Raw genomic sequence first — 12,983 nt, 5'->3', positions numbered from 1 at the left:
CCTCCAAGTGATATTGTCAGGAATTACTGCATTTTTAGACATCTAGCATGTCATATACACCACAATGCAGAACACTTATTTAGAATTAAAGGAGTAACTAGCTTTAAAATGTTAACTGATCACACACAAAGGTAAAGGAATCAAGATTTGTAATAAGTGAACATACAACAAACTGTAGAACATGCAACTTTTTCTGACATTCCCCTTTGCGGGAAAACCAGAGGAAGACAACTAAATCTCACAACTGCATACATAAGTACAATCCCAAACAAGAAGTGTTAGGATTAAATGACATGGAAAGGATTTGTTACAGAGAGGATAGGTTCAGAAAGCTGAAGTGTGATATGTGAATCATGCTTAACCTCACCACAAAAGAATAAATTCCTTTGAAAGACTAAAGTAAAAATAAAAACAGTTCTCCACCTGTATCAAGAAGGACCTGATCAAGAAGTGACAGCCTACGAACTAGCAGTCAGTCAAGTTCCCTGTACTAAAGAAGAATAGGAATAATTGACTTCAGGACTGAAGCATAATGATGCTAAAAAACATAATAGCTAATTCCCGCAGCATTTTTCAACTGACAATTCTCCAGTGCTTTTGTTAGCTTACTACTGTTTGAACAGCCTGGAAGAACATCAGGGAGTTTAAGTATTTCTGTACTATCCAGTGACTTGTTTTCCAAGATAAACGCATTACACTGAAATGCTTGTGCTAAGCAAGGGTCGAAGAGCACACATAATCTCTGTCCTCTATCCTGCCTCCATGCCAGCTGCACATCATGTGGTAGCAACACATCAGTAAATGCTCCAGTCAAGGTTACAAGGAGGTGCTACTGAGCATACTAGCTCCATAGTCAGAACACAATCCCATAGCATTGACCGTTGTTTTTACTTAGTCTTGTACTATACACAGACTTCTCAATATGCTATATATGACCAAAGACAGCTTAAGATCCAGGAGTTCTCTCTCTACAGATATAGATAATAGCACATACCACACCATTACAGTGTAAGACAGTTATTCAAACCACTATGTTTCATACTTTCATTTAGAATGGAAAAAAAAAATACTTCAATTCTCATTAGTTTGAAGCATGACTGCAAATCTGTTATTTCCTCCCTCCCTACTTAAATCTTCAGTATAATACATAATTCGTACTCCCTGGCAGGAAAGAAAGGTTCAGAACAATTTTTTTCAAAGAAACATCATCATTACCTGTAATTCTAATGGTGTTTCAAGTATCATGTCACTCTGGGGGTGGAGGGAGAGAGGGAGAGAATTGTGTACTTTAAGTTATTTATAATACAGCCCTCTAATTAATAGAAAGACAAAAAATACAGAGAGTGACAGTCATCTTCTCATCACCCTTAGCTAACTTGGGCAAAATGCTTTAGAAATAAGTTAAGCTTTTCCCAGGAAGCTGAGTAATTGGAATTAATATTAATTAATATTTGTTTCACATGGAACTTGATTGTAACTGCAAAATTCAATTTCATACAGAGATTACTCAATACTAACAGCTGATTTCTAAAGTAATCTGAAATTTCAGTCAAGCATTTCTTAAGGCATACTACAAAGTTATTTTATATGTTTGCTGGGCACGTTGGAAATCAAGACAGAAATAGAGCTTTTCTATTAGAGTACTCTTTTTTTTGGGAACTTACACTGCATATAACTCACAGGAAATTTGGAGGAAAGTCACGTAGAAAAATCAGAACAGGGGTCTCAAAGGTACTCCATGCGTGGTCAGTTATTCCAACAGTAGTGAGATGCACAACAGCTATTTTAAATATGAGGAAGCCAAAAAAAGCTCACTGAGAACCTACAACAGATATTCCTAAAAAAGTGAACTAGAAACAACCATTTCAGTTAGTATGACTGGAGATGAAGCAACTGGCATTCTTCATACTTATAACAGACCATGACAAGACAAGAACACCTCTGTAATAATTCAAACATTAATTGTTAAAGGTCAAAGAAATTACCTGTGCTTAAGGTCAAGAGATTCTGCCTGGCAAGGCAGATTGCAAGGAGAAATACAAGTTTGCTCATAATAATGGCTATCAGCTTCTGTAAAGTTTCAATGCAATACAACTACACTTGTCTGAACATTTAGAATTTATTATCCTATTCATTTAGGAGTCATCTCATCCTCCTCCAAAGGAGGAAAGAATTAATTAGAGAGAAGAAGAAGAAAAAAAAAAAAAAAAGTGTGCTATAATTTTATGAACAGACTCTTCAAAAGCCTGAACAAACCATACCAAAATTTAATTGGAATCTTTTAATAATATTTAGTATACAGGGAAATTTATTCTCCTGATTATATCTCATGATCTTACAGTAACTGGATTTAGATAAATGGAGATCAGTAAGTTACTCCCTGCTGTGTTGAAAAAATTCCTACAGTCTCTGCAGGTATCAACAGCTAAGAAAGCCCCGGTAGCCTAATTCCTCAGGAGCACAATGTTCACACACAAACTCAGGATCTCTTCATAGATATTATCTTCTTTCAGCTCTTTAACAGAACTTCATTAGTGGCAGAGCACAAAATCTGAAACTAGTTTCAGAGAAGAAGATGTGAGAGGAGGAGCAAGGCAAACATTTTGACAATTCAAAGGTACAAAAACTATCATAGCCAGAACTTTTCTCCTGAGCACCACCAGACAAGAGGCCAAGCAGAGAAGGAAAAAGCCACTTAAAGGAGAATAAGCTATATTAACAAAAGGCGTTTGTGCCATCTCTCTTTAGAAATATACTCTTACAAAACAAAAGCAGACAGCCTTGCTACCCAAAAGTCACTTTCCCTCCAAGTTCAGAAAAAGAGCATGGGTTAACTTCCCCTGCTCATTTAATTGTGATATGAAGACAAGGGCAGAAAACAAGTAGTGTTGACATTCAGAATAACTTACTCCTTTTAAAATACAAACACACGCGCACACACACACTCCCATGTCCACAAGATGACAAAACATACACACCTCAGCCTCTTGGCCTGTCTACTCAGGAAACACTCAGAGAACTTCAAGGCTTGTGTGTTTCAAAGTGAATTTTTGTAACAGTTTAAGTGTAGGTACTTACCTTACAGCCAGTCCTTCCGCCACAGTGACCAAGTCCAAGTACAATTGCCATTGGCTTTCTACTTATAGCAAGGCAACCTATATTACATAGTAACATCTTCTTGCATCTCACAGTATTAACCTTTATCATACCCAGGATCAGAGGAAGTTTGTCTGAAGGAAGAAACAGTACAGACACCAAAAGAAAACATCTGTAAGAGTGTTCTTTACTTCAGGCACACACGTTACACTGCTTCCCAAGCTGACCTTACACTCCAGCTGCAATGCGTGAAGTTGTAATGAAGCACTGACCCCACAGCTTCCCATGCTTGGTCAGATGTGTATTTCACAGACCTCAGAGAGTTTACTATTAATTAATTATTTTAATTGTCTTCTGCTGCAGTTAAAGGGAAAAAAAACCCAAAAACAACCCTCAAACAAACCACAACTTCTGATACCTTCTTCCTCAAAGCACAAGTTGGTACAAATTTGCAGCATGATTTAAAGCTTTTTACGCATTTACTCCCTATCAAAGAGGCACTTTATTTTAGAAGAGAGATAAGCAGTCTTAAAAAGAATACAGCAAGTTTGTCTTTTTTCCATATATCCCACCAAGAATGAACAAGAGGCAAGGATTTCGCCCTGGTCAGTTATTTACTTTGATTATTTAACCTTCTGTCAGGCAGCTGCTCTGCATATAATCTTTAAGGCCCCAACCTTGCAAGCTGTTATCTCTACCAAGAACCCAAAGTTGCAGGCTGACCTAAAACCCACATCGTTTGTTACCCCAACAAGCAAATCCAACCACAGGATCAGCACATTTACTTTAACAGTTACCATACAGCCATCTCCTACACAAGTTAATGAAGAAATAAAATAAGAAAGTAATATTCACACAGCATTAAGAAGCAAACAAGGTACAAGAGGAACACGGCTGGCGCGGCTTCTCGATAAAATAAGCCATAGCTTACCTTTACACATTAAGGTAAGCAGACTTAAGAGTTTTCTCTAAAGCAACTCAGAAACGCTTGCATGAGAGGCAGGGGCTACAACGTGCTTTAAAAGCTTCACCAGTTAATTCGCTTCACAGCCGCTGTAGAAGTTCTGTTAAGCGTATATAGTTTCCAAAAAGCGTGCCGTGCACTCACTGGCGCGTTGAACCACAGCGGCTTCTTCAAAATGGCCCCGCCCTCGCTCCTCTCTCCGCTCCGGTACGGCTCCGCAGAGCAGGGCAGCGGGAAAACTGCGGCCCGGCCGCTGCTCGAGCCCCTCTCCGCCCGCGGGGGCGGCCCGGGCAGGGCCTGCGGGCGGGGCGGACGGCGAGAGGCGGCTCCCGGGGCAGGGCCGCGCCCCGCCCGGCTCCTTACAGCCCCGCCGTGTGCTCGGGACGCCGCGGCCCGATACGAGCCGCCCCCGCAGCCCGCGAAGAACGCGGGTCCTGAGAAACGCGTTCAGGGCACGTAATTTCTTTGGTTTCCAGACGCTGGAGGTGCTGATGTCTGTCCCGGTTTTGCAACCAGAGTCTCGTCCCGTGGGCTTTACCGAGCGATCGTCCTCGCAGAGCTCATCTGCGGTGTCCTCCGTATCCCCCAAGGGGCTCACAGACCCAGGCTTGCAAAATCAGCGTTTGCTTATCGAGAAAGCAAACAGCACCGGCTGTAACTGGGGGGGTTGCTGGCGGGAACTGCAGTTATTCACACAGGCTTCTCCCAGTTCTGTTTTTCTTCGGTTTATTCCCATATTTATTCCAATTGCTCACAAATCAAAGCAGCACAAAAAAAAAAAGACCATTATTTAATAAAAATCCAATGGGAATTTTTCCCTCACACAGAATAAAAATATTGTGTTTGTGTTAACGAACGCCGTGACTGGAGGGCTCTGGAAATTCAGTTGCTTATTAGTAGGTCTGAGCAGTTCTGGTGATCTCAATAGCAATAATTCAGTCCTATTTTCTTAAAAAGTACTATCTAATAAAATATAGCAGACTTGCAAATGCTGTTAGGGTTCTACTGTTTTCTCACTTTCTGTAACAGCAGCATGAACCTTAGCAATACTCTGTAATAGCATACTGTAAGAGATATTTAATGTGAAAAACAATAATGAACTACTTCGCCTAATCAGACAAATCATTTGGCTGTTACACTTGTATTACTTGCTCATGGAAGTCACTGGGAAGCCGAGATCTCGCTAAGTACACAGAAAGTGAAGAAACAACTCATAATGAACAGCTTAAAATTAGATATGGATAGATACTTCTGCCTAGCTGGGGCGGGGAATTCCATTTACAACAGCCATTCATAACATCCTCAAAATATGAAAGGGTCTGATTAAACTAATCCCAAGTACATACATGCTTTATTATCTGCTTGTATGTTTCTAATTACTTCATGCTGATTAAAACAGCCTTCCTTGCAGATACATTATTAGTATGACAAATACTAACATAAATACATTTACAGTATGAAAACTCTGGTGACGACAGTGACCGATATTCTTGACGATATTTAAGTTCAAAACTTACACAGATTATAGTGGCATTAATACCCAAATATTTTAAAGATCTTATTTTAGGGTCTTCGCTCATTGACAGAATGGGGTCTATACTTCTGAAGCATTAAGTAAGTTAGAAGTATAAGAATATAAGGAAGTAAAATCCCCATTAAGACCCACAAAGAGGGATAAAAATGCAAGCTACAATCCTGTTGGAAACTGTAATCACAGTTGAAAAAAATTAATTTATCTGTGAAAGGTAAAGTTGGTAAGGGAGGGAACGCGGTTTTGCTTCTCATTTTATAGCTTCTCTTATTTCAGGAGCTGTTAGCTACTGCCAAAGAGCTATAAAGCAAGAAAACCAGGAAAAACCCAAGAGAACCAGGAAAATACAATTACTCTCTAACTACTGAGTACAAGTACCCATACTCCTTCTGCATAGGTAATCATCGATCTGTCTGGAAGGACTCTTTTCAAACATATTAGTCTCCTTAAAGAAATGAATAACTGACAGTTTTCTTAATGAAAATAATTCTATGGAAGAGTACTGCATGCTAATTTCTTAAGTGTCAATATCCAAGTTGGATCAAAGAAATAAAATGCATTAGGATATATGAACCACAACAAGCCTGCGGATGACATTTCTTTGTACAGTGTACTGCAGTTACAGCTCTGTTAGTGTGTTCATAATGATTCTGTATTTATCGCAAAGCAGAAGTTTCTAGTTTAACCAAATGATCAGTTAGAGACAGAGAAGGCCGGACGCTGGTTTTTAATCTTACTGCAAGCCTGAAGAGAGATAAAATCCTGTGTTGCACTATTGAACTGTGTCAGGGGGTGACGATGTCAAGTGGCAAATGAACAACGTAACATCTAACATGAAAAGAGGCAGATGACTTTTTTGCATAGTTTGTTACAGGACCTCAATGAAGTAAGTGAAAGCTTATAATTTTGAAAGCAGCAGCAATTTCATAAAGGAGACTGCATGCTGAGCATATAAAGGGGAATTTCTGTTGCTTAAGACCTGAAGAAACAATTAAGTAAAATATATATAATTTTGGAAATTAAATATTGTGCAGTCCAAGGCATATACTGATAGCTATGCTATTTTTTAAGCCCAGAGTAACATGGAAAACAATAAGCCACTGAAGCTAGCTAGGGCTGAAGAGAACCTGTATTATTATGTGGTTCCTTCTAATCAATCTCCCTCTTAAGTATTAAGCTAACTATAGAGTAAAACTGTGGTGTTTTATAAGGTCAACCCTTGCTCAACTTTCATGCATGTACACACTGGGCAAAGGATTTCTTTATGTTATTGGCAAGATTATCACAGTAAAACATCTCTTGAGTTCAAATCAAGTGATGTGCAAAAAGGCTGCATCCCTATCAGATTGTATTGATGATGGATAACTTGGATCTAAGAAGTTTTTGTAACTTCTGTCTTCTATTTTGAAGTATTGATATGTGTTTGAAAAAATGCATTTAGATTTGGCTGAATACCTGCAGGAAAGACTATGCAAACATAACAGTCCTGACACCTGTATCCTACACTTACAAGATTAGACTTCATAATTTTTCAAGCTTTTCAGCATTATCATCTTAGCTAAATATGTATTAGGGAAATAATAACAACAATATTATCTTAGACAGAAAGAATTTTTCCTACCAAAGCAATTTGCATATGCTTTTTTTTCCCCCAGAAAAGGGAAGGTTGAGTCATTGAAACAATCCTGGCCATCTAAAAGGAAATAAATTATGATTAAAAAGTCACAATGTAGGATGACATATTTTTCTCTATAATTAATTTATTATTTTCCCTTGGGTACTGGCACTGTTTCATACTTCCCTGTTTTACCAACTGACTTACTGTTAACCTAGAAACAAGACAAAGGTATTCCACTGACCTCTAGAACTATCCTTTTTATGTATGCTTCTCTTTGGCCTTTATTCCTCTCTACTAATCAGCCCTTTCTACTTTCATTTTTTTTTAATGTCACACATAGAAATTCACACTTAGAAACGTATTTAAACGAATATACTTGTTTACCTAGAGGTAAAAGCAAAACGCATTTACGGCTTTTAGTCAATTACACTAAGTAGCCACCTGATGGCATTAGCCACTAAGTAAAATAAGGTTTTTCACTCCTGACTACACAGAAACCTACTTTCTTTTTGTGTCTCTTATTCTCACACATTAACAGCTGAAGTACACACACAATAGCCTTCTACTAAAATGTGTATTGACTTTGACTTAAAGAGATTTAAAAAAAAAAAAACAACTTACTTCCTTATCTGAAATGAAAGAACTAAGTTTGGTTTCCTGATATCAGTTTGAGCTGCGTCTGTATAGGTGCTATGATAAAATTACAACCTGCCACTCTTCTGAAAGAGTCTCCACTTAATTCAGTGCACAGCACAATTAAAACTATGGATAAAGGACTTCAGCAAAATCATTTTACCCACTTCAAGGGATGTGGATCATCACTTTATCTGATGCACACTATTGAAGTTTTGTCTGATAAAAGTACTGAATTATTAATTTTCTTGAGTTTTCTATATTTGCCACCATTTCTGTGGTGCTTTTTTAAATTATTAATTTTATTTTATCAGCAAGATGTGATGAGATCCTATTATTCCATTTCACAGGGAGCAAAGAGCTTGCTGGCAAAAGCACTGACCTCTAAGTGCTTCAGTTTAAGGCTCTTTAGACCTGTTTACACAATTCGTAATGTGAAACTACAAGATTAATTGAAATCTATACAATGCTTTTCCACATATGGATCAGTTTCTTTGACAGCCAATCTCAATTCCACCTCTGCCCCACAGTTTTTTTCCTCTTTCCTTTCACTTGGACTAGGAACTAATTTTCCCAGTCCTTTTAATCTCATCTCAGAGATCCTTTCACAGACAACCCATTTCCAGTTTTTCATCTTTTTCTCAACAGGTCTCAATTTGTCTCCTTCATGGCTTAAAAACGCATTCTTTGTTCAGATCTGGTATGTCTGCGGGTTTTTTGGTTGCCCCGAGTTCAAGCACAAGCAATCATTCTACAGGGATAATGCATGATGGGCAATGCTGTTAGTTGTAGCAGCATGCTAGTTAGTACACGTCCAGTATCCCTGTGGGGGAACCAGCTGGTGATGTTTGAGTATGCTCCCTATGAATCTTTGCAGGGATTGTAGCTCTAACTTTAGCAAGTGGCAGGTAAATGCTTGCAGAGACTTTCCAGAGCATGTAAGTTGGTTGGGCTATAAGAGAGCTGGTAAAAGGCATATCCAACATAGGAGAGCTGTGAGAAGAATAAGAGAGAGAAGATTATTTCATATACCTTTGAAGTCTTATACACAGCAATCCTCACTTGATGAGCCCAGGGGAATATCAAGCGAGGTGTAAAGTGACCCAGTCCAGAGACTGGGGACTATGGAGAGCCGCCTCCTGCAGAGCCGGGTTAGTACATGGTCTCTGAGCAAGCCGGTACCTCCAAGGAAGTTGCAAACTTTGGGGCAACCTGCTGCACAGCACCTGCAGTGCCCCAACAAATATGTCACTGACACACTCTGAGGCAGAATATCAATCCTACACTACTGTATGAGACAGTGATTCCTCCACCAACAAGAATCTAGCCAGAATGGAGAGGCAGTGGTTTGCACAGAGGTAAGATACTCTAAAAAGCTAGGCAGCAGCAGTTTGCCTCAACACACAGCAATTAATTCCTAGCTCCTGTGAGTTCACATAGGAGCTGCTGTCCAATTATGGGCAAGCTACTTCTGATCAGCAATCCTAAGCTCAAGTCCATGGCTAACCAAAAGGCCTGACAATTTAAGATAAACATGAAGTAAGGACTTTGAATTTCTGGTAGCAGCATTTGGTGATGGTTCAGCTGTAAATGTTGAATTAGGTGCACTGATTGCTCTATAGCAAAAGAAGATGTGTTAGACTGATTTTTTTTTTTGTAGTGTTCTAGTGCAAACCACTCTTGCGTCCTCCTCCCTGCTCTTCCTGCTCATGTTTAACCTGATGGTAGAATGCAAAAACTCGTTGAAAAGAGGCCTAGGACTGAAAATAATGTGGCAATGGGAAGTCAGGAATTTGTTCCAAGGCACAAAGAGATGAAAATTATCTTCTAAAACAAATGCTTGCTATGAGTCATACATGGGGTGAAATATTCTCCTTCTGCAACATAGCACTCTTTAGATTAGAGTAGACTCTTTAAATTACTATGGCTTGAATTCTGTCTGTGCTGAAAGATTACACAGCAGGCCAATGGACCTCAGTAATAGCTTTCAGATAACCTCAGGTTATGTAGTTATTTCTTCACTTAAAAATCAGGTGCCAGTTTTATACAACAAACACAAGTCAAATCAATTGTTTACCATTTGAGCTTAAAGAACTGTCTAGATAAGATTTAAGCATCATTATTTTAATGGACCAGGAAAATATCCATAGTATTCTCACTATAGTTTGATACAGTAGGAATGAGCATCATAAAGAAAACGGAGTGTGGAAGAGACACTTTTTAAATACTTTTTTTTTGAGGAGGAAATATAAAACTGAAAGAGCAGCTCTCCCTGATAAAACATTACTACAATTCCTAGAGAATAGATACTCTGAGGTCTTAAATCTCAGCATATCTCACTAGTGTTAAATGGAACAATTTACAGGAAGGTAAAAGTGCTGGTAGTGATTCAGCAAGCTGGTATAATATGTTCTCCTTGTAAAATAAAAATTGCCTCAGTACATGTGAATTTATTTTACAATTAACTAAGTTAAATGGTAAAGGAATACCATTCAGATACTTAGTTTACCATTTTGTTTGCCAAGTCACCATATTTGCAGAAGATTAATATCAAATTAATGTGATGCTGTTAGCTAAAGCACAGTCAAATGTATCTTAAGAATTTATTTGAAAAGCTACATTTATAGTTAAATTTTATTTGGACCTCTTTAAAGATAAATGCATTGAATTTTACAATTTTCTATTAAAAAATAATAGCAATCTAACTTTATACAGAAGTTAAAACAGGGAGCATTGATTTTTTGAGGCCACACAGTAAAAGAACGGCCAAGCTGGAATTAAAAACAAACCAAAAATGTTTCTGCAGTCCAAAAATTCATGATGACACCAGGTTCATCTTTGAAAGGTCAAACCAACACTGCCAAGTAACTAGAGTAAGCGGCACTTACATGTTCAGTAAGAACAAACTGCATAGGCTAGTGTCCTATCCTCTCCATCTCATTTGATTTCTTATATAGACATTTTAATTCCAGCCTACTATTTATTCCCTGCCTATCAGGCTATTGCAATCTGTTTAGGTATTTACAAGAGGTTTTTTAAAAAACAGGCTACCTGTGATTACTTCAATGTTCCAACCAATATTTTCTCTCAAAACTAGATTCTAATGTCCAAGGCCATATGTAAATTCCTCCTGAGCACATAAGTGTCTAAGAACAGCAGTTGTTTTCAGCCACAGCCAAAGATCTAACTCACACTCTAGACTGGAGTCTAATCAAGTGGCACAGATAGACTTTTAAAGAAAATCAGCTTTCTTTCAAAATCAGGTTTGCATTTCTGTATATCTCCCCATTAGAAGACAAAAGCTAGACAGAAGATTCAACACCTGTGAAGCTTCCTATTGTTTGAACAATAGGACAGTGATAATTCATGAATTTACATGATCGTGGAGCATTGAGAAAAACTGTGCTATCACTTTAAATGTTATGAAGTCTCCTATCTCCTGCATACAGGCCAAAGGAATCTGCTTTTAATTTTAGTTAGAAGTTCAGTTAAGTTCTCTCTGTGCTAGTTAGCTTTTACTGTTGTTATTGGGAGCTATTGTTCTGCTATTAAAAAAAAAAAAAAGAGCACTGTCATGTAAGGACTCCAAGTTCCTACACTTTACAGTCATAACCTTTAAAACAGGCATAAGCAATACGGCGTAAGTGTGATTTGACACCTAGCGAACAGGCTCCCCAAAGCGTATTGAGGCCACTGCTAGGATTAGTATTCTGTAATACTGTGTTGCAAAACAGAAGGCAAGAAGGGAGGGAGTGCTTGGAAGGTGTACGTAAAAGGTCTGAAGAATTCTGGTATTCATGTATTTTTAAAAACTGGAAAATTATTTCCTGATAATGACATTTATATGGTCTCCACTCTTATTTTGAAGCAACTATTGATCTTTTCCTGCTGTGGTATATCATATCACACACAGAGAAACTGCAAACTGGGGATAAAATGGCACTGTGAAATCCACCATTTGGATGCCAGGGTGGCAAATGCCATGCGTGATTGCTGCTGGCTCTGTCCTATGCAATATCTGCAATGCGAAATGGTAGCACTTGTGCATGTATGTTTTGCAGGTGTGTTTCCCATATACAGAAAGCCTGCTCAATTTATGTCTGCTAAACTAACAGAGGCACAAAGTCTGTAAGGGATGTGCAGGCACAAGAGGTAATGTTGATGGAGAAAGGATCAGAGCAGTTTGCTCTGCTTTTCTGATTAAACTTCATCAAGGGACCTGCTTGTCTTTATATATAGTCAGTTTTTCCATACTGAATTGAAGGCCAGTGAAATGATACTGCTCTAATTATTAAGTAATTTAATAGTACTTAGGGAACTTTCTTTGCTGTGTGTGAAGTCTTTCATTTAGACTGTTGACATCTGTTTTAGCTACAGTCACAAATGTTGGTCAAAATAACTGCTTCAGGATTTGGAATCAGGAGGCTGTATGCTAGTTTGGTTTCCTAATGATTTCTGCCTTGAGAAACTTAAAAATCCTTTTTCATAAACTTGGATATATTTCAAAACCTGTCTAAATGCATTGTATAGCGGAGATGTGGCAGTGCAAACCTAGTAACTAGAGTGGGGTGAGTTTCCCTATCAAGCGGGGAAAACAAAAGAGCCACATTTTAAAACTTGCTAGCAGTGGTGAAATTGCCTTCAGTAATTTAACCAATAAAGTTTGTTTCAAACCCAAAACGCTTTTGGGTTTTTCTTGCTTTTCTCAAGGTGTTCAGCATGCACTTTAGCGTAACTATTTATGCAAAGGACTTGGCTACATGGGCATTATTTGCTCTTCCTCTCTTAGAACTGTTCATTGCACAAGCAGCTCATGAAATTTCTAAATCTTGCCCCATTTGCAGTACCTGACAGGACAAAAGCAAGCCTGGAGGAAGAGGCTTTTGTGCAAGGCTTTGTGGCAGACCGACAGCAAAGTCACTTCAGGATATTGAAGCCTGCTGAAGACATAGCGAAGAGATCGTCCAGATCTCTTTCAATGACATGTCTGTTGGCTTTGTTCCTATGACTCCCATACCTGTTGGAAATTCTTGTATTTATCATTTGTATGTTATTTACTAGGACATGTCCAATTCAGAGAAAACAGCCAGCCTACCAGGAGAGCTGGGCTTCTACTAGGTGCAAGTCTGTCCTGCACAGAA

General features: G+C 38.5%; 1 protein-coding gene across 6 annotated transcripts in view; it reads right to left on the bottom strand.

Annotated features, from left to right (window-relative positions):
* FRRS1 (ferric chelate reductase 1) overlaps positions 1–12,983 on the bottom strand; it is a 33,934-nt gene that overhangs the window by 19,633 nt on the left and 1,318 nt on the right. The window contains exons 1-2 of one of the 6 annotated variants that reach the window (XM_086754030.1): positions 4,028–4,323; positions 3,079–3,230 (exon numbers count right to left, since the gene is read on the bottom strand). The exons of 1 other annotated variant lie outside the window; for it this stretch is intronic. In XM_086754030.1, coding sequence (XP_086610156.1) covers positions 3,079–3,230; positions 4,028–4,037 — 162 coding nt within the window. In that variant the 5' untranslated portion in view covers positions 4,038–4,323. Of the gene's footprint in view, positions 1–1,680; positions 1,781–3,078; positions 3,231–3,893; positions 4,005–4,027; positions 4,325–12,983 lie in introns of those variants that run through there. 4 more of the 6 variants (XM_086754031.1, XM_086754032.1, XM_086754036.1 and 1 more) reach the window with 4 other exon arrangements.

The sequence above is a fragment of the Chlamydotis macqueenii genome, chromosome 8, assembly GCF_036417535.1.
Source record: "Chlamydotis macqueenii isolate bChlMac1 chromosome 8, bChlMac1.mat, whole genome shotgun sequence".
Lineage (NCBI taxonomy): Eukaryota > Metazoa > Chordata > Aves > Otidiformes > Otididae > Chlamydotis > Chlamydotis macqueenii.
The sequence above is the reverse complement of the archived record's forward strand: the minus strand, read 5'-3'. Positions and strand labels throughout refer to the sequence as shown.